Source organism: Musca autumnalis, unplaced genomic scaffold (genome assembly GCF_047663935.1).
Source record: "Musca autumnalis isolate F117 unplaced genomic scaffold, ASM4766393v1 scaffold_1, whole genome shotgun sequence".
NCBI lineage: Eukaryota > Metazoa > Arthropoda > Insecta > Diptera > Muscidae > Musca > Musca autumnalis.
Window position 1 is genome coordinate 286,665,384 of NW_027411644.1, and position 23,091 is coordinate 286,688,474.

Sequence of the window (23,091 nt, forward strand, 5' to 3'; positions counted from 1 at the left end):
TTTTCAAAAGAATTATTTTTTGAAGTTTTTGAAAAATGGACAACAAATTATAAATATTGACAATTATTTTAAAATTTTCATTTCCCAAAAAAATGTGTTTTAATGTATTCTTTTCCTGATTATTATTTGCTTTGCTTTCAAAATATTATTTGTCTTTCCTTTTCCAATTACCTCTTTCTTCTTTATTTTTACTCCCTTAAAGGAAACCATTTTATTTTCCAATACCTTAGTATTTTTTTTTTTTATTTTTTCAATAATATTTTCTTATTCCCATAAGCAACAAAACAAAAACCAAGTTAGAAAGAGAAGGCCTTATCCAGAGTATTGGCCCCTAGAATTTGCATTCATGTACTTTGTTACCATATTATTATAATTGTTATGGTTAAAGGGGGTTATTTCGTTTTTCGTTTTGTTTTTAACTGCTAACCTATAATCAAATATGGTTTACTCACAATGGCTAACTAACTGGTTGGCTTGGCTGGATGAGTGGCTGAATTGCTTGGTTGCCATTCGTTCTCCCTCAACTGCTGCAATTTGGCTAAAAAATTTGGAGGGAGAACAAGCAATGATTGATGTTGTTTCTTCATCTTCTTGTATTCTTCAATAATTTTTGTCTTGGTCTTAAACTTTGAATTCAGTTCAATAGTATTTTATTTTTTTATTTTTTTGTTACAATGTTATTGAGCGAAAGAAAATAATAACAATAATCACAATAAACGTGTATACGTTGTATTGGCGGTTTTTTGTTTCCTTTTTTTCTACAAAGCTTTGCCATAGCTTGGGGTTTGGTTGCTCGCTTGTGGTGGGTACCCACCAGAGATACCTATAAACAATAATATTTAGTGGAATACACCTTTAATGATTTATGGCCATCATTAGTCTCTCACATATGTTTTTGAAGTTGGGGGATTCTTTCACTAGCTGGTGCTGGCTCTGGCTGGCTTGCTGGTTATTGTTATTTTTGGCTGAAAAAGCAACAACAAGCAAACACTACAAAATATTACTCTACTTTGTTTTGCTGCCTGTGATTCTTGTGGTGGCTTTGTGTTTTGGCGGTTTGGGTGTTCTTTAGCTTGCGAGCTACAACTATTATTACTATTTCTACTACTAGGTGGCATTTTATCTATTTATTGCTTTAGTGATTTTTATCTAAGTGTGTGGCTTTACTAGTGTCGCCGAATACTATGTCGTCGTCGTCATCATCACATTTTAGGTATTTTTTTGCATGTCACAAAACTGGTCTACTACATCATTTGTTTTGTATACACTAGGGTTTATTGTTGTTTTATGACATCAAGTGTATGTCTGTCTGTCTGTCACCACCAACCAACCATCATCATCAGTCTGTCAGACAGTCATTCATGGGAAATATGTTAAAATATCATTTTGTTATTTCTGTTTCAAAAACAGAAACAAAAAAACTGAACCGGAGACACTGAGTCGCATGCTTATCTCTAGACATAGGGATTTCGCCTGAATTTTTATTATGGCCTTAGCATATCAACACAATTAATCCTTTGCACATTCAGTCACACACACACACACACAAAATGTTACTGTTTCCAAAACAAAGTGCAAGAGATTGTTTAAACCAAAAGAATTAGTCATGGTTTGGTAAATGTTTTTGTTACTGGAACAGGTAGTTCCTGAAGAAAACCAGGGCATCATCAGCTATTTTTGTTACGTTTCCTTGTAAATCCTTGAAATCCTAGTATTAATTTTTGTCTTGTGGGTGGTCCCACAAAAAAGAGCATTTGTGTATTTTTTTATACATTTTACTAAATTTTATTTTCTCTTTTTTCTTTCTCTCTACTTACAGATCAGATCACAAAAACCCTATTACACAGCAGATCCCGAAGTAGATTCACTGGTAAGTAATATATTTCCATATACAACAAATTATTACAAATTGTTTAAATTCAATATACCTTGACCCAAAAAAAAATCATAAACAAAAAAAAACGTTTGTGTAGAATAACATCATCACACACAAATCACAGCCATTTTTATTTCAAACAATTTAATTCAATTAAATTTAATATAGAAAAAAATTAAAATAAATTTGTCACACAGTACATAGAGTAATGGAAAATAAAAATAATAATAATGGGGGATGAGAGAAATGGGGGAGAGCGAAAACAACAGTGAGGTGTTAGTATTAGGGAAGAATTGAGAAAATAAAAAAGCTGCAAAAGCTAGATTTTTTAATAAATATTAAAAATTAAACAAATTTCATAAATCCCCAAAAACACAAATTTCCCTAATTGGGATTTTTTATGCTTCAAATCCAGTTTTCCCAATTTTTTTTTAATCATTTTCAATGTAATAATTTAATGCAATTTTAATAAAAACAAACATTTACCTAAAAAATTGGCAAAAGGGAAATTTTATTTTTTTACGTCAAATCTTTTAGTTTTTCACATAAAATTTTAATATATAAAAAATTCTCAAAAATATTTAAAAACAAAAATTTCCCACGAAGGGAAATTTTTATTTATACTTCAAAACAAGTTTTTCCTTTATATTTTGATATAATTTAAACTAAAATACCCATTTCTAGCAAAAACAAAAATTTCCCCAAAAATTTCCCAAAAGGGAAATTTTTATTTTTTGACACCAAATCATTTAATTTTTCATATAGAATCTAAATATATATAAAATTTCTCCAAACTAACTAAAAACAAAAATTTCCCTTGAAGGGAAATTTTTATTTATGCTTCAAATCAATTTTTTCTTTCATATTTGTACATAATTCAAACCAGAAAACACTTCTATAGCAAAAAAACTAAAATTTCCCAGAAGTGATTTTTTTTATAATTAGAATTTTTTCACTTGGCCCCCACTGTATTTGAAATATGGGGGATGCATCATCATCATGATCATCATTACCAGCAGCCACAATACAACCAGCATTTTATTCTAAACGTATATATACTACAACAATAACAACATCAACAAAACCAGCTTGAAGAGAAAGAGAGTCTTAACACAGAATAAACGAACGACAGCGCCATCCGACATCAAACAGCAACAAGTTCAATGTCATTTAAAAGATTTTGAAATTAAATATGTGTTATTTTTTCAAATGCTAAAGCAGCAACAGCAAACAGCCCACATACTATATAACGACGTTTTGCAAAAAAGGCAACAACAACAACAACAAAAACAACATCTTCGACACTAAATGTTAAACAAGAATATAAAAAAGATTTAAATTCATTAAAATGAAATAATACACAACAAGATTGTTGGCTATTATTAAGCGAACGTCATTATCACTATTATCATCATCATCATCTACAATGAAAGCAGCAACAACAACAACATCATTAGAATTATCAAAGTTGTTTACTTTCTAAGATGGGATTTAATTTCGCAAAAAAGGAAAGATGTTATTTTTATAGTTAAATGTTTAAGGTAATAAATACGGAGAGAGTGTCTTGAGAGTAGGAGTAAAATATGCAAATTTTTTCTCCATATCTAATTATCATAAAATTATGGTATTTTATAATTTTCTTACGGTATTTGTTACAACAAAACCATAAAAAAATTATCAATCAAAGTTAAACCATGTTTCCTGACTCGCTTGCCTTCCTTCTTACATCATAATACACATTTTGTTTTGAGCATAAAACCCATTTATGGCTTATTATTATTAGTTTATGACCAATTTAAAGGCCAAGAACATGCATTAAATTGTAGCAAGTGTATAAACATAAATGCCAGTCAGTCAGTTAGACTGTCAGGCTGTCTGGTAACTAAGAGGTAGTTTGTTGGAAAACCATGGCAAATCATTGCCTTCCAAATCATAGACATTTGTTCAACTCCTTCTCCTAGCATTTTGTTGCTCTTTTCTCTCTATGGTATGCGTTGCGCCTGCGCTTTTTTCATAACAAGTACTTTTAACTCATAAATCATTTTGTTGTCGTAAAAACATCATGTGCAATGCAATGCTGCTGTGTTGTTGCTGCTGCTGTATGTTGTTGGGTAATTTAGTTGTGTTTGTTGGTGTCCATATGTCTGTCGGTCCGTCCTGTATTTTTTTATTATATGTATAAAAATGTTTGATGTTGTTGTGCCTTTCATACAGATATATTTAAAATGCCTCAAACAACAATTTAGTAACACATACTTAATATTTTTGTATGACTTGCTGGCTGGCCAGGTTCTTGGCCATAAAACTTCCTTCCACACACACTCTCAAAAAAGAATACATTGCTTTTTAAGTGTCATCCCGAGGATTTGTAAACAAATGTGTTTTAATGACACTCTTAGTTATGGATCTTAAAAAAAGAGGAAACAAACCACCAAAACTTTATGACTTTTGTAACCATAATATTTTTCCCAGTTCTGGATGTTTGCTTCATTTGTATATTATTTGTAGTTTGGAATTTAGTTGTCATTTTGTTATGTGATGTCCTGAGGTTTGGTGCTAAATAGGCCCATAAAACTGTCTAATATTTTTTTTTTGACAAGCGGCAAAAAAGAGCAGAATTTTCTCCATAAAATAAAAATTAAATGTGATGTCTGTGTGATATGTTAATTAACAGGTTTTTTGGTTAAGACCTGTATTGAAATAAATGCAAAATAAAATAATTTACATTGAGGGTCAAGGTTGTTGTAAAATATTTCGATTTTTTGATTGCTGTCATGTTTAAATTAATTAATAATTTTATTCAATTTTTTTAATATCATTACAGATGGTGCAAGCAATACAAGTACTTCGGTTTCACCTTTTAGAATTAGAAAAAGTGAGTATTGGAAAAAATTATTTTAATATGATTTTCATTAAAAAAAATAAGAAAAATGCCTTAAATAAGTAATAGAAATCTCAGAAAATAATATTCTTTTAAAAAAATCATAAATAATAAATATAAAAAATAATAAAAAAAATATAAATAAAATTCTCCTTATAAAATATTCAACCCATCCAAGAGACTTTTGGGTTGAAAGGAACCACTGTACAGCATTCCCCTAAAGAAGTAAAATAATCGGGACACCCTGATCTTTGTTTTTTCCAAAGGAACCACAACTCTAAAATAACTCTTTGTACCCCAAAACGCCCTTCGGGTATGCGTTATAAATTTTATTCGTCACGCCATCTATATTTCATTGAAAAAATATCAAAAATTCACAAGCAAACGCATCACCTCTGCTTTATTTAGCTTTAGATTTAGTTTTGAGAATTTTTTTCAGCCATTTGGTGAAATGTTTCCTTAATTTATCAATTAATTTAAAATATTAAACATACGATAATACATGTTTTAAAATACTATCTTTTCCGGTTGACTTTTACTCCACAAGGAGTTATTGTAGAGCTATCCTCTAAAGTAGTAAAATATTGGGGATCTCCGGAGCAGTGATTTTGCCAAAGTAACCATAACTCCAAAACCCTTCCTTGCACCCCAAAATCCCTTTCGGGAAAGATATACGGATTTCTTTGCTACGCCATCTATATTTCAAATGATTGTTTAATTACCAAGCATTCGCAGCCAAATTCATATTATTTTGATTCAACTTATCACCTCTGCTTTAATTCCCTAAACATTAATTTTGAGAATTTTCTCAGCCATTTAGCATGTTTCTTTAATTTACAAATTAGTTTTAAATATTAAGTCTCCAATAGTACATAATATAAAAGGTTATTCCATTCAATGTACTTTTACGCCCTAAGGAGCCACTGTAGAGCTTTCCTATAAAGAAAGAAATTATTGGGGACCCAATGAGCTTTAACTTTGCCAAAGTAACCATAATCCCAAAACCACTACTTGCAGCCCAAAATCGTTTTCGGGAAAGTTATACTTTATTTCTTCTCATTCACAGCCAACTTCATGTTGTCTTTGAATCAAACTCATCACCTCCACTTTAATTACCTTTAGATTTATTTATTTTGTTATTTATTTTTTTTTTTGGGAATTTTCTCAGCCATTTGCTTGATGTTTTATGTTTCCTTAATTTACTAATTAATTTTAAATTAGCCACATTTTTGTTAAAACTTGACATATTCTCTCCCCCATTAATGGCCATTTTAGCACCTTGGCCACAAAGTTTTAATTATTACGCCAAATGTATTTAACTCAAAAGGAAGTATACAATAATAAAAAACCAATTAATATACAAATTAACAAAAGGTTTTAGTGTACTGAAAATTCGTTACGCCTAATAAACCAAGCTTTGACTTTCTTTTGTTGTGGAGGAGGTGGAGTTTAAATAAAATTCAACAACAAAAATTAATTAAACCAAAATGAAACCAAGCATAAATGCGGACTTTAAAGTAAGTTCTTGTTTAAATTCTGTTCGAAACAATGGTTTAGTAATGCTTGGCTGGCCTTAGATTTCCTTAATTTTCTTCTTAGCTAATTTACTTAAATAAGTAATTATGTAAATTTTTTGTTGTTGCTTAGTAACCGGTTACCAAATTTGTTCGAAATCATTATAAGGTCATTGAGAAATTAAATATATTTTTTTAGATGTTATTTTTCAAAATACATTCCATATTAGATTTAATCTGAGTTTAGATTTACATTGTTGCACAAAAAACAATTCTACACAATGTAGAGCAGCACCATTTACCATACCATTTTTAGTTATAGTCTAGAGACCAAATGGTGCCTACAACCAACAACTGCCGTCTAGTCAGTAAAACACCAAGCGTGTGAGTGATTGTATAATGTAAATAAGCAGAGGGGTTCTTGGGGATTTTCAATGCAGAGTCAATGCATTTAATTTAATTTGCTTTAACAAAAACAAAAAAAAAACACCAACTATTCATTCATTATGGGGAACGGATGCTTTAAGTATGAGAATAAAATGAAACAAAATTTGCATTAAGTTTTGTACAACAACAAAAACACAGAGGAAAATTGTTGAAATGTGTGTAAATTTTGATTTTTATCAGTTCAAAAGGAAATTGCTTTAAAAAAAGAACAGCTGCAAAATCAGTCCAAGAAAAAAGATAAATTTCACATTACAATGTAACAGGAAGAAGAAAGCTTTAAGAATTAGATCCATCCTAAGACAACTTATTTGAAGAAAACTTCCAATCATTTGCAGCCAACTTCATTTATGAAATGAAAACGGCAATGAAATGTAGGTGGCGCTTCAAAGAAAACTAATACAATGTCTGTGTTTTAGGGTTAAAAGAGGCTACTTTGGCAGAATTAAAGCCTTTTTTTATTCCCATAGTTCAGGTTTAGGTTTCCAATCATTTGCAGCCAACTTCGCCAATGAAATGAAAGCAACAATGAAGTATAGATGGCGCCTAAATAAACAAAATTGCATTTATAGGGGCCTCAATACTTCCAAAGCATTTTCCAATTTTCGTTCTAATTTATTTCCCGAAGCTCTTGTGATTTTCACTTTATTTCAAAAATATCAAGCTTTAAAGCTTTTCTTTTGAAAATTCCCTGACAATTTTTGTTCACATTTTATTGTGTTTATATCATTCAATTATCATCGGATTTAGTGAGTACACGTACCTTCGGGAAATCTTTAGTGGCGTTTTATTAATTTCTCAATTAGTTGTTATTGTTGTTGTTGTTTTCGTGAAATATTTCGTGTAATTTATGTCATAATTTTGCTTTATGTTTTATTAACTTATCACAAAACATGGCCAACATAATTTTGTGCCTGCAAATAGTTGACATGCCACCCAAATACAACAACAGCAACAACAACAACAGGCAACAAGATGACAACTACTACAATACTGATGCTGCTGCTGATGATGATGGCAATTAAAGGAATTTCACTTGGGTTGTTGTTGCTGCTGCTGATGTTTTATCTGGCAAAGGAAAACATACATAAATTTCACGTATTCATATAGAATTGTTTGACTGACTAAGTGAGTGTCTGACTGAATGACTGATGCATCTTGCTTGCTATGTTTCTTTCTTATGTTGAGGAGACATGTAGGAGAAGAAAAAGGAGATCTTGGCAGTAACAGCATCATTGTGTGCAGACATGGATGGCCATGATGGAGATGATGACGACGATGAGTCAAGTATTTACTTATGTCCACTGCAGTTGTACAATTGCAACAGCAACATCTCCAACACCACCGCCGCCGCCTCCTTGCCCTTGCTACTGGGACACACACATGGGTATAGTTATGGTTTTAGTGGACAATACACCAGTTTCAAGTCACCAGTTTTGCTCGCTTAACATGTCAAATTCAACACTTGACAAATTAATCAAAATTATCATTAACAATGCATCAGCAACAGCCACAACAGACAACAACAGCAGCAGCATGACAATAACATACTATCAAACAGCTAAATAGATGGGGAGGCAAGCAATGTGTGAGTGTGAGTTTGGAACTTCTGTTACTGCTGCTGATGATGATCATTGACATTGTAATGGCCATAAGATGGCAAAGAGTCTTCGTTTACTCCTTCCTTTTTGCCATTGCATTGTATGATGATGACAATTTGAAATGACTGCTCCGGCTCCGCCAACTTCTCCTTTATTCAACAGCTTCTTCCTTCCTATCAACTTCACACACAATAACAATAACAACCATAAACTGGACATAACAATTTATAAAATGCATAACTATACAATTGCCACAACAGCAAACAAAAAAAAAAAAACATTGTGGAATCATATGGGGAATACTAAAACTGGGCAGAGGACCCCAACAAATCATAAAATTAATAATTAGCAAAATAAGGCAATAAAATTCATGTCTGTTTTTTTTTTTGCTTCTTGGCAATTTATCATTTCATTGTTGAAAAGCCAAAGTCCAAGGAAAAACTTTCTTTTTTTGGTGGCTAGCTATTTTTGTCTGGCCAAAAAATTGGCAAAGAAAAAACACAATTGGAAACCAGTATTTTTCAATCACAAGCATAAAATAACAGTTAAGAAACTAAAGTTCCTTTCTTGTGATTTTTTTGGTGACAATAACATTGACCGCAAACATTTCTCTAGGGGGAGAGGGGCAAGGGTTGGGTTATGGCAGGGAGTAAAGGACGCTTCCACTACAAATAGCTTGAGACTCTTACAGACTCACAATGGGATGATGACGATCATGACGACGACTGGTCAGCTGGATGTACCCTGAATAAGAAAAATGACTGTGAGCGCAAGCGCAAACCAGACTGCAATGAATTGCTGCTGCTGCTTGGCCACAAAACCAGTTTAACAAGTTCACACACCAGCAGGCAGGCAGCCAGGCACTCACTCATTCACCCATACAGCCAGTGCTAAGAAGATCTTACCAAAAATAAAACAAAAAAAATGTATTTTTACCAGTGACACAAAAATTTTGAGCACGATAACAAAAAAAAAACGAAACAATAACAACACAACAAAAACCAGGCTAAAACGCATTACAAAAGCAACAACAGAAATTGAAAATACAACAAAAAAGCATGGGGAAGAAGCAGAAGACAACGACGACGATGATCACAAAAAACATTTGCATATCAAACGGATGTCTACTGCTGCTCCTTTTAACATTCAAAACCGAAAAACTCATCAACAACCAACCATGATATCATTTTAAAAGCTTAAACATTTTAGCTTGGAGCAGCTCCCCCCCATTTTCCGCTCCTCTCATCTTAAAATTTCAAAATTGCTTTTACAACTCAAACGAATGAAAAAAAACCCTTTTACACCCAACGCAATATATTTCATTATCTGTGAAATGTTATCAGGAGGCACAACACCAACGCAATGCTTTATCAAATGCAATTCCGCTGGACTTTAAAAGTTTAAGCAAAGCTTGTTTTGCATATACATTTTTTGTGCTGTTATAGAAAATGTGTATATGTGGAAGAATAGCATGTGTTTTGTGAATGCTTGGTTGGTTGGCTGGCTGCGTTGGATTTAGCCATGTCTACCTTTCCTCCTCTAAACCTTCTTTGAGAGTGAGAGATGATGCCTTCGGGCCAAATATGCATATGAGTCTTTGCCAGGCTGCATATTTATGCAAAGCCATTGTCAAACTAAAAAAATACCAGGCTGCCGGCCGGCTTTTTAGCCATCTATCTCCTCTATATCAGAGGTGGGGAAAGGAACAATGCGCCATTTTTTCCACTCTAAATGAATGCGAACAAGAACGCATGTTATAGGCAAGGCAAAGGACTAATTTGCATGGCCATCATGAACTTGATGAGTTTGTTCTTTTGAAATAAAAACAAAAATAAAAATTAAAAAAAAAAAATAATAAAAATTACAAAAAATAAATAAAAAATTAATGAAATAAATATTAAAAATATTTATTATAATTTAAAAATAAAAAGTTAAATAAAAAAATAATTTCAAAGTTTTATATTAAAAATAAGAACTTTAATTTGAAATAAATTTACAAAAAATATTTTTTTATTTTAATTAAAAAATAAAAACTATTTTTAAATTTTTGTTCTTATATTTATAAAATAAAAATTAATATTACACAAAAATTTAAATTTAAAAATAAAAAAAAACAAATTTAAGAATTTCAATAAAACTTGAAAAAATATTTTTAAAATTTTGTTCTTGTATTTATAAAATTAAAAAAAATAAAATAAAATTTAAAAATAAAAAATTTTAAAATACTAATATTTAAAAATAAAAATTAAATAAACACATATTGAAAATAATATTATAAAAAATATATTAATATTTAAAAATAAACAATACATAAAAATTTAAATAAAAAAATTATAAAAGTAAAAATGAAAATAAAAATTAAAAAATAAATAAATAAAAATTTAAAAAAATAAATAATTAAAGAAATAACGATTAAAAATATTTATCATAATTTAAAAATAAAAAGTTTAATTAAAAAAAGAATTTCAAAGTTTTATATTAAAAATAATAATTTTAATTTGAAATAAATTTAAATTTTTTTTAATTTAATTTAAAAAATAAAAACTATTTTTAAATTTTTGTTCCTAAAATAAAAATTAAAAAAATAAAAATTAATATTACACAAAAATTTAAATTTAAAAACAAAAAAAAAAACAAAACTTAAAAATTTCAATTAAACTTCAAACAAACATTTTTAAAATTTTGTTCTTATATTTATAAAATTAAAAAAAATAAATTAAAATTTAAAAATGAAAAATTTTAAAATACTAATATTTAAAAATAAAATTTAAATAAACAAATATTAAAAATAATATTATAAAAAATATATTAATATTTAAAAATAAACAATACATACAAATTTAAATAAAAAATTTATAAAAAGTGCATTAAAAAATAAAATTAAAAAAAAAATATTTTTTAAATAATTTTTATTTAAAAATTAAAATTTGTTTTTAATTTTTTTTATATTTAATAAACAAAACAGAAACATTTAAATAAAAAATTTATAAAAAGTGCATTAAAAAAATAAAATTTCAAAAATATTTTTAGATAATTTTTGTTTAAAAATTTAAATATGTTTTTAATTTTTTTTATATTTACAAATAAAAAAATTTGAACATTAAAGATTAATATTATGCGTTTAAATATTCTGCATAAAAATTTAAGGCATTTTTCTTAAAAATTAAATTTCTTATAAAGTATTCACTTATAATTCCCTTTATATTTTATTATTTTTCCTATAATTCCTTATACAAATTTTATATATTTTATCCTCTAATAATTTTTGGATATTTTCCTAGTTAATTCATATAGCAATAAATTCAACTTTGCACCATTATGAACCCTAGAAAAAACCAAAACCAACAAACAAAAAAGAAAAGTTTTTGCAACAAGAAAAACTAATTCCCGTTCTTTTTTTCTTTTTTCTCTTTTCTGCTCTCCCTCTCAATACGCACGAACGACACTCATCAATGATGCTGTTGTGATCAAAATAACAAACCAAAACAAAAACAAAAATTTACCCTTCGTAACTTCGTACGCACGCACGCACCACAAACAAATATAGGTACATGAATTATGCGATAATTTCTGTCATCGATATATCTCATGTTTAAAGGGTAAAATGCCAATAGATTTAGTAATTGACGAACGGGACACCACCAAACCACCAGAATTGGGTTCAGCTAATGGTGAAGGAAGAAGTAATGCCGATTCAACATCACACACCGATGGAGCTAGTACACCAGACGTTGTGAGTACCCCCTTCGCGGGAGCACATGGTCCTATATTGGCGAGCTACAATGCGGTGGTGCACCCATGTTCGTAGTACGATAACGACCTTCTTGCAAAAACGAAGCGGGTGCTCACAATGCCCTGGGATTAAATAAAATAATTTAAAAAAAAATTAATTTAAAAAAAAGAAATTTCAAAAAATTCAAAAAAAAAACAAATTGTGTAAATTACCAAAAATTTTAAAGAAAACCCCCCAAAAACTACAAAATCCAACAAAAACCACGTTTTCAAGAAATTATCCAAATCCATGACTAAGCCAAAAAATGCAAAAAATACCAGCAAAAGATTGCAACACGTATAGCCTTCTCTCCCTACCCAAAGAATAAAAAATAAATAAATTCAAAACAAAAAACCAAGGAAGCTGCTACCACCCTAAGCTGTACACTCGAGCCAAAAAGTGCGTAATAGTTTTTTTTTTGTTTAGAAAAAAATTTTAAACTCTGGGAATGTTTCTTCTTTTTGAGTGAACAAGAAACCATTAACCATACAAGCCAAGCAAGTGCAAAGTTTTATAATTTATTGCAAAACTATACGTGCTGCAATTTTCCAAATGCTAATAGTCATTTATTTGTGTTTTTTCTTAAAAAAAAAGTGGTAAAAACAAAAATATTTTTGGAAATTGAAGGCAATAACTTAAATAAGTTAAAAAAAATATTTTTGTTTTTCTTAAATATTTTATAATAAAATAAAAAAACAACAACAAATTGTAAAATACAACAATCATAATTTTTTGAAAAAATTACAACAAAGTCACAGTTTTTGTAAAAAGTACCGCAACTACTACAAAGAAAAATTTAAAAAAAAAAAATAACTAAAACAAACTTCGTTTTTGCAAGAGGCCCATATAGCTCGCCAATATAGTATATATGTATATCTTTTTTAAAAACCAAACTAACCTAAAATACTAATTACAACAAAATATATTATCCACAATATTATTATCAATTTTTTATTATTTGTTTACTAATTTTACTAACCCCCAAAACCAAGATTTCCCAGACCCCCCATATTTCTTATTTCGCAAACAAGTTGTTGATTTGTGATTTTTAATATTTTTAAAGGATCACCAACAACAACAATTTAAACCCCTGGAACAAACCTATGCCAGTTATCGCATTAAAAACGAAGCTGACTATTAGTTCCTCTTAAACAAAATTCATCATCTAGTTTTTTCGTTTTTTCTTTCAACTACTTAAAAAGTAAAGCAAGTAACAAGAGATATACGTACATAAAAATACCTACAAGTATACGATTTTTTCTAAAAAAAATAACTTAAAACATATACGTCCCTATTTTCCAACTTGCCAAAAGTTATACAAATTTCATTTATTAGGTTTTCGTTTCCATTTCTGTTTTCAAACTAACAAAAAAACCAACACACACAAACTTAAGTTCAAATAAAAAGTATACGAATATTCTTAAAATAACAAGAAACAAAAAAGAAAACATAATTTATTATAAATATAACACGGTGTAATATATAAACTTAAAAGAAACAAGTATTTAATATTAACTTTAAAGTTTAACATTTACAAAATGCCAGCAATCTTAAACTAAAAAAAGGAAGTTTCTCTTAAAACTAGGATCTTTTTAAAGAGAATTCCAAACCAAACTCCCTTTTCCCACTTCATTCTCACTGATTGAGCAACGATATACGTAATAAAAAGCCCTAAAGCTTCACAAAGCTTTGGGGATACCTTAACCTAATATACATAAGTTTAACCTCTCTCCCTCCATCCTCCTTCCCCCCAAAAAAAAACTTACTAAAGTACTTAAAAAATACAAAACTTAAAATGGTTACTAAAACAAACAAACTTTAAGCTCTTTTTATAGTGGATAGGACTTAACTCCAGGTTTAAAGGGGGGCTCCGCTCCTCTAAAACTTCTTTTAGCAAATAGGTTTAACACTCTCTCTATCTCTTACACACACACCACACTACTTGAGCTAAACAAAACGAAGAAAAGAAACTTTACAAAATTTGAAAAGCTATATGGGCAATGATCATAATGCAAAACACAAATAAATATGTTTTTTCCTAACCTAAAAGAAACTGCAATAGTTGTTGTACTTTATGTTTAATAGAAGTTAAAAATACAAAACAAAAAACCCAAACCCCCTATACGACAAAAAAGTATACCCAACAAAAATAATTTTAAAATTATTCTAAAACAACAAAAAAACTTTATACACAAATTATACGATAAAAGCTTTGCTTTGTTTTTCAAAAAAAAAAAAATATTTTTTTTTCATAAAAATTTTTAGATTATGCTTCACATTCATCTTCCTATAAATTTAATAATAATTATTATTTTTTTTTTAATTTTTTATATATAAAAAATAATTTGTTTATTGTTGTCTTTATGTTATTTTATATATAAACTATATATATGAAACTGAGAAAAAAAGTGAATTAAAAAAAAATCTACAAAAAAAATTGAAACTTGATATACGTAATTTTTATTAGGTGATATTTTATACAAAACAAAAAAACCTTTTTTTATTTTATTTGCTTTTTATAATTTTAAGTTTATTTTTTAAATTTAGTTTTTAGCAAAATTGTAATAAAATACGCAAACAAAAAAACTGCAATCAAAATTTAAAATATTTTCCTTTAGTTTTTTTCCTAAGAAAAAATACTATTTCACCCTTCTCCTACTCCTCCTTGAAAACAAAAACTCCCTTTCAATATTTTTACTTAAAAATAAAAATATTACAAAACACAAAAAATCTAAATGGTTATACGATATATATAAATATGAGTAATTTATGGACAAAAAAGAAGAAAAAAACCTACATTTTTAAATGTAATAATATTTTAAAAAAATAATTTGTATGTATACTAATGATTTATAAAAACAAAAACAATTTGAATAAATAAATCATGAAAATAATTAATATAATTAATATAAATTTATTATTAATCTTAAATACAAAACAAAAAACTGAAACCAATCTAAAAACTACAACAGAAAGTTAGCCAATAATTACAAATGAAGAAAAAAAAACAAAACAAAAACCAACAACAAGAATATATATAAAAATAATATATTTCAAAAATAAAAACATAAAAAAGAAAAAAAAACAAAATTTTGTTTTGATATTTACCCATGGAAAAGGTAGAGGATAAGTTTCAGAAACCACAAAAGCACGCAATCTGGAAAACCACATAAATCAGGAAGATGATGGAGAAGAGGGTCCACTACAACATGAACCATTGGATTAAGACGATGTATGGCATCCTTCATGGAAGTTACCTTCAAAGGAAGAACAAAGGACATCAACGAGTTTAGATTTATATGCATTTATAAACACTTCTAGTTACATATTTATCCACACAAATGAAATTTTATTGTATAAAATAACAAAATTCCTCAAACGCAATAGTAAGAAACAAAATACTTCTTTATAATGATCATTATTACAAGTTGCCTTTCTTAGTTTTCATAGCAACCAGCTTTTTATGAAACATAGATTCATAGTCATCAGCTTTTCAATGTGCAATTCGTGTCGAAACTACAAAAATCGTCTAACTTTAGTTTTGAAAGTCAATATAAAATACGTGACAGCTTCAAAATTTGCATTATTTTCCAATTTTCAAAGCTGAAAACTATGAAAATGTGAGCTGATAAAAAAATTTATTGAACTAACAATCGCCAGCATTTAAATTAGCGTTTTTAATTAAAAGTTCCCTTTAAGTTACAAGAAAATATGTGACTGCTTCAAACTTTGGATTACTTTCCACTTTTCAAAGCTGAAAACTATGAAAATGTGAGCTGATAAAAAAATGTATTGAACTAACAATCGCCAGCATTTAAATTAGTGTTTTTAATCAAAAGTTCCCTTTAAGTTACAAGAATACGTACCCTGCCAATATCTTTAAAAGTAAACTTAAATTTATTTATTTTTTAAGCTGAAAACTATGAAATTGATAAATCCAAATAAGCAATTATGCTCCTAAGGACCAAACATTCCAAGTCATCAGCTTTAAAAATTTGATTTTAGTTTTTTAATCAAAAGTTCCCTTTAAGTTTCAAGAATAAGCATCCTGCCAAAAACTTTACAAGTGAACTAAAATTTTGCTATTTTCAAAGCTGAAAACTATGAAATTGATATATCCAAATAAACAATTATGCCCCTAAGGACCAAACATTTCATTCAGTCATCAGCTTTAAAAATTGGATTTTAGTTTTTTTCATCAAAAGTTCCCTTTAAGTTACAAGAATAAGCATCCTGCCAATAACTTTAAAAGTGAACTGAAATTGTGTTATTTTCAAAGCTGAAAACTATGAAACTGATAAATCCAAATAAGCAATTATGCTCCTAAGGACCAAACATTTCATTCAGTCATCAGCTTTAAAAATTGGATTTTTAGTCAAATGGAAGAATCTAACAATAACCTTTAGCTTGATCATTTCACAGCTTGCAAGTTAGTATTTTTTCCTAGTTTTGAAGCTGAAAACTATGAAATTATATGCCAGGGAACGAATACTTTCACAGCCATTAGTTTTTAAAATTGTGTTATTAACATTATTTTTAAAACACAATATTTCTTGGTCTTGGAATTCATTGATTTCAATATTTTTTTATGTTTTCTTAGGAAATGTTCAAAGGATCCAATTTTCAGACTTTAATTTTGAATTTTATGTTAAGGGATCTTTATAGTTATTGGAAGAATCCAAAGACACCTTTAGCTTGAACATTCCACAGCTTCTAAGTTAGTATTTTTCCCTAGTTTTGAAGCTGAAAACTATGAAATTATTTGCACGGGAACGATTACTTTCACCGCCATTAGTTTTTATGTTTGTGTTATTAACATTTTTAAAACACAATATTCCATAGCCTTCGAATTCGATTTTAATGCCTCCTAATTAGTTAATTTTGCTCTAATATAATTTTTTACTATTTTTTAAGCCGTAAACTATGGATTGTTTTCCAATTTCCCAAAGCTGAAAACTACGAAAATGTCAACTGAAAACCGATTAATTCAACTTACCCAAGAGATCGATCTGATTTTCCGACATCCGTTTTTTATTTGTGTTGGAAGGGAGCATTGCCTTTACTTTATATTCAAAAGTGAATAGAAAAATGGGTTTTCCAGCACCGGATTAATTGATTTCTTTGTTTTTAAAAGCTGAAAACTATGAAATCTATTTACAGGATAGTTCAGTTTTAGCTTTTAATATTGTGTCCAATTAATTTTACTATTTTTTAAAGTTGAAAACTGTAAATTTATTTGCTCAAAATGGCTTAGTAACTTGTAATAATGGTTTGAGGATCACAGGTTTCCTTTTTCTTCTGTACCCCTAAAAAATTTAATTTATCTTTTAGTATAGATCTTTCCCATTACCCATAGCAGGTTCATGACTTCTATATTATTCCTCAGGTGAGGTTTTAACTTCAATAAAATTTCATGAGTGAGGTTATAACTTCATGTTTGGGATTATAAGTACAAAATTGGGGTTTCGACTTAATTATGACGCGATAAGCGAGGTTATGACTTCTTATTTGTACTTATAATTTTAAAGTTGAGGTTTTGACTTCTTTAATGAGAATATGGCAACATTATGACCTCATAAGCAATCTCATGACTTCATATTTGTTCTTATAACTTCAAAGATTCACTTCTGACTTTACTTGAAGTTAATAATTGACCTTATGACTTCATATGTGTGGTCATAACTTGATCATGGATAGTTAAGACTTTAGAAGTGAGGTTATGACTCTATTAAAAATTCAAAGTGAGGTTATGACTACACTATGACTTCTTTAGTGAGGTCATGACTTCATTATGACCTCATAAAAGTGATCTTATGACTTCACATGTGCTTCAAAATTGAAATTATGACTTCATATTTGTGGCTATAACTTGAACATGTAAAGCTAGGACTTTATAAGTGAGGTTATGACTCCATATTTGGGTTCATAATTTTAAAAGTGAGGTTATGACTTCACTATGACTTCGTTAGTGAGGTTATGACTTCATTATGACCTCATAAAAGTGACCTTAGGACTTCACGTGTGCTTCAAAATTTAAATTATGACTTCATATTTGTGGCTATAACTTGAACATGTGAAGTTAGGACTTTATAAGTGAGGTTGTGACTCCATATTTGGGTTCATAATGTCGAAAGTGAGGTTAGGGCTCCACAAAGACTTCTATAGTGGGGTTATGACTTCACTATGACTTCTTTAGTGGGGTTATGACTTCACTATGACTTATTTAGTGAGTTTATGACTTTACCATGTGATTTCCCAATTGAACTTAAGATCTGGAATGGAAGTTAATGATATTAAAAGAAATTGTATGGCTTCATGTTAGGAATTTATAAAAAAAATATTGGTATGTAAATTTATAAATAATCTTCCCCATTAATGTTTTTTAAAAAAATCTTGCCCATATATAACTTTTCAAATCGTAAAGTAAATTGAACTACAACAACAACTATTCAAAACAAGACAATATTTAATATTAAAACCAAATATATTTGAAAAAAAAATCAAAAGGTTGCAATTTTTTCCCTCTCAACAAAAATTTGCTTGCTTTACTATTACCACGTCACATATATATAAAAATATCTTAAAAACAAAATAATTGTAAATAATTTATTTTTGCTAAACAAACATTATCTAAAAATAAAATTTATGATGGACTTATAAATGGAAAAAATGGATAAAAGAGGACTTTTTATTTCGTAAGGAAAGCAAGGGGTTTCCTCGAAATAAAAAAAGCGAAAAATTTTTTTGACAAAAGAGAACGACAAAAGGATTTGAACAAAAAGGTTGAAGACATCAAAGATGACAAAAAAGTAGAACGATTTTTGACGGATTTAAAAAGTATTTTTTAAATTTTCTTAAAGTGACCTAAAGGAAAAATGTGGTATTGCAGAAAGTACTAAGGCTCTGAGTTTTTTATATATTTTTTTAATGAAGATGAAAAATACTTAAAAATAGTAAAAAAAATCAACTCTTTGCTTTATCGTTTTCATCGGATCCACTACAAGTATTTCAACTGAGAGTCTGTTTCCGATTTCTTGTTCGAAATACCTTCTTTAAAAATATATAAAAATAATAAAAAATTAACTCTTCGCTTTATCGTTTTCATCGGATCCACTACAAGTATTTAAACTGAGATAACCTGATTCCGATTTCTTGTTCGAAATACCTTCTTTATATCTTGGTTCACCCATTCTTAATATTTTAAAATTTTGGTTTTCGCTGAAAACACTTCTAACACTCTTCAAGCGAATTCCTCGAATTTCTTATATGTTGTGACTTTCATTACTATATTATAAGTATTTTTATATACATATATTTATATAAAACATATTCTATATATTTACAAAACTTCCATAACTTTACATAAAAATAAAATCTTTTTTCAGATGAGAATAACTACAATTTATGGTGACAAAAATATTATTCCACTTCACTTCTACAAAATTCCAATCCTTCCTTAAATGTAAATTCTTTTTTCGAAATAGTCCTTCTTCAATACTTTCCTTATGGCTACGTTAACATCTCAACCTCCACGATAAAGTCATTTGCGTTGATGTAATTTTTAATTCATTTTGATGTGACTGCTCCCAGGGTATCGTAAAACCTGATCAGATTACATGAAAAATAATATTATTTCTTTTTCGTTTGCCAAAAAAAAATTGTTTTGACATTGAAGCTCATGCAGAAGATGGCACACTTTATGAAAGAAATCCTTTTGCCCAAAAATAATCAATAAGTATGACTAACATATGCTGGCTGGCCAAGCATTTGCCCAGGATCATGTAACTACAGAGCTTAAGTTACATGAAGTAAAGCGTATGGTTGTTTCTTTAAGTCACGATTTTTTGCGTGTGTATTTTGTTAGCTTTCAAACTCCTCCACATGGGATTTGTTGTTGGCGTTGGTGTTTGGCGAAGCAAGTGTGACAAAATCATGCACGTTTTACAGCTAAGTTGCAGGCAATGAATTACAGCGAAAAAATTACAAAATGACCAGAAAAAAATTATAAAATTTTGGCAATTGTCTTGTAATAAACCCACACTACTATTCAAAATAGTTTTTATTTTTTTCTTTTCAATATTTAAAAACTCAGTTTTAAGGTTTTATTTTCATGTTTATTGTTGTCCATTTCTTCTTGTTTTTGTTTATTATGTTTTGTGGTAAAATAACCTTTTTTTTTGGTAATTTCTCAAAGCGTCGTCTTACTGTCTGCCAAAAAATATTGCCTTGGCTGTAGGGTTTTGTATGGCAAACCAAACCGCAATGATATCCTCTTTTCAAGTCACTGGAAACAGAGCATAATGTGTTTTAACCAGTTTCAGATTTTTTTGTTTTTTTTTTTTGGTAACTGATGATATTTTTTGGGAAAAGACATAAACTTTGGTGCTGATGGCTGGCCTGGCCATGATGACCATGATAATGTTCATTACAAAATGTTGAATGATTGTGATTTTAACACATCTCCTTGGCAATCATTGACATCACCATCACCATGATGGTGATTATTATGATCAGCAATGTTTTTGTGGCCGGTTGTGCGAAATTGTTTTCAATGTTAATGCGCTTGCTTGCTTAAAAAGATCAAGTCTAGATCGTCGTTGCTTTCAACGATCATTCACTGATGCGGTCGATGTCTGGTATGTCTGGCCAAAATTGAAAACCGCAAAGAAATCTCCCCAAAAAAATACAACAAAATTTCATTATTTGATACTTTTCAAAACAACATTACCAGCCAGTCAGTCAGCCTGCCATCACGAAAATCACTACACCTCCCAACCCCTTCTGACTCTCTCTCTCTCCACCCTTCTGCTCCTCCACCTCCTACTCCACCACATTTAATGAAATAAAAACCTTTCAAGTTTAAGGTTAACTAAGAAACCTTAAAAGTGTAGCAAACCGAGAGAGAAGAAGAAGAAAAATCATCATCAAGTCCCCAAAAAAATGAAATTTCAAAAATTAAAACAAACAACAAAAATGCAAAGCCAAAAAAACTGAAATATTTTTATTATAAATTTTAGAACCTTTCAAAAACGTGTTGCGTTTTTTGGTTATTGTCGTTTGGGTTTTTGGGGTATTATTGTCAATATGGTTTGGTTTTGAACTTGTTGTTGTTGCTGTCGTTATTTTGACCATACAATTCCAATGAATCTAAAACATCAAACCAAGTCAGCCATCCAGCCAGTTTGAAATAAACATTTGAGACATTTCACGATTTTATTATGTATGAAGTGTCGCGTCTGCAAAAATTTTTTTGTTTGTGATTTCATTTTTGTCCAAATCCTGGTTGTTGTTGCTGTTGTTGTCGTCCAAAAACCCAAGATCAACCACAAAAATGTCATCATTTCGTTACGTTTTTAGAGCACATAACAAACTTAATGTTGGGCTTCAGTTCAGTTACTGTGATCACCTCCGTCCGCCTCCTGATTTCGTGTTCCTAGTCCCCCATATTGTTTGTGTTTTGTTTTTTTTTTTGTGCTGCACTTCTAGAACTTTAATTGCAGACCTCAAGTAAAGCTCAGAAAAAATCATTTTCAGTTTCACTTAAATCTTGTCCACTGAAACGCATTTGAAATGTTCAAGTTGTGTGTTTGGATCGATGGCGTTGAGCCGTCTTTCAGACCAGGCTCAACTTTGTGACATTGCTAATCATACACTTTGTGGCGTAGAATGTCATACCTTTAGCAAATTGTTGTGAACATGAAACAAAAAAAAATCGAAGTAACAATATTTGAGGTTAAACAGTGGTACAAAAAGGGAAAAAGTCTTAGAACAAAATTGGAAAGAAATTTATTTTGTTGTTTGTTTCTTTGAAAAATCTAAAAGAAAATATTTGAAATTGACTGCTGCCATATATACTTCATTTTTTTAACTATGAAGGCAAAATGGCTTAAGTTACGTCTCTAGCTTATGGAAAACGATCACTGGTACTGTGAAGAAGCGAGATAAGTCAAGGTTTTCTCAATTCGTTCATGTGCTGAGATCCTTGCATTGAAACATTGCAATAAAATTTCTTAATATAGACTGCTGCCATCTATACATCAAATTTTTTAGAGCAAAAGGCAAAATGGCTTAGGTAAATATCTAGGAATTTTTGTCATGGATCACTGCAAATGTGCAGGCTTGAGATAGGATATATATTTGTAGAAATGTGTTCATAATGGCCACGAAAACTCCAAAATTTTGCTCGCTATATAGAGGCGCCATCTATATTCAAGCATGTGCCTTATAAAATGTTATTTGGGCGACTTAGCTAAATTTGCCGTCTGGAAATTTTTGAAGAGGGTCACTACAGTTAAACAATAGCTAAATAAGTCGGTTATTCTTACAAATCTACATTGGAAAGATGCGGAAATAGCAAAAAAGTTTCTCAGCATAATGCACGGCCATCTATACTTCAATTTCATAGGGGTTTTTATACGATTAGGAGAAGTGGATAATCACAGGGTCTCAAAATTTTGCAGAAGAATTTCTAGATATGAGAAGAAGCAGAATAGCTGCGATATTCTTAAAGGTTCACCATAAAATGTTACGAAAAAATAGTGTGAGGCCATCTATACTTCAATTTGATTACATCTAATCTCAGCTTAGACAAAATGAATAAAGATAAGGTCTCACAATATCGCATGAGGGTCTCAGCAGATGCTAAGCAGAGACATATATGGAATATTCTTGCAAGTTTATCCTAAAAGGGTACGAGGGGTCACCAAACAGTTTTCTGATGTAGTGTGAAGTCCTCTATACTTCAATTTCACATTATATCTTCTAAATCTTGGTGAAATGAGTAAAACTGGGGTCTCGCAATTTTGCAAGAAGGTTTCTACAGATGAAAAGAAGAGAAACAGCTCGGATATTCTTACAACTTCACTCTGAAAGGGTACGTAAGCAGCCAAAATGTTTCTTGATATAGTATGAGGCCATCTATATTTCCATTTCAAATCATATCTTCTGGACCTAGGCGAAATTAATAAAGATATGGTATTATATCTTCCAAATCTAGGCGAATG

The 23,091-nt window shown here is 29.5% G+C and overlaps 1 protein-coding gene across 1 annotated transcript in view; it reads left to right on the top strand.

Annotated features, from left to right (window-relative positions):
- Positions 1–23,091, top strand: part of hth (Meis homeobox homothorax) — a 221,760-nt gene that overhangs the window by 38,075 nt on the left and 160,594 nt on the right. The window contains exons 4-6 of the mRNA XM_073961543.1: positions 1,820–1,870; positions 4,701–4,751; positions 11,864–12,049. Of these exons, the coding sequence (XP_073817644.1) occupies positions 1,820–1,870; positions 4,701–4,751; positions 11,864–12,049 (288 nt within the window). The remainder of the gene's footprint in view (positions 1–1,819; positions 1,871–4,700; positions 4,752–11,863; positions 12,050–23,091) is intronic.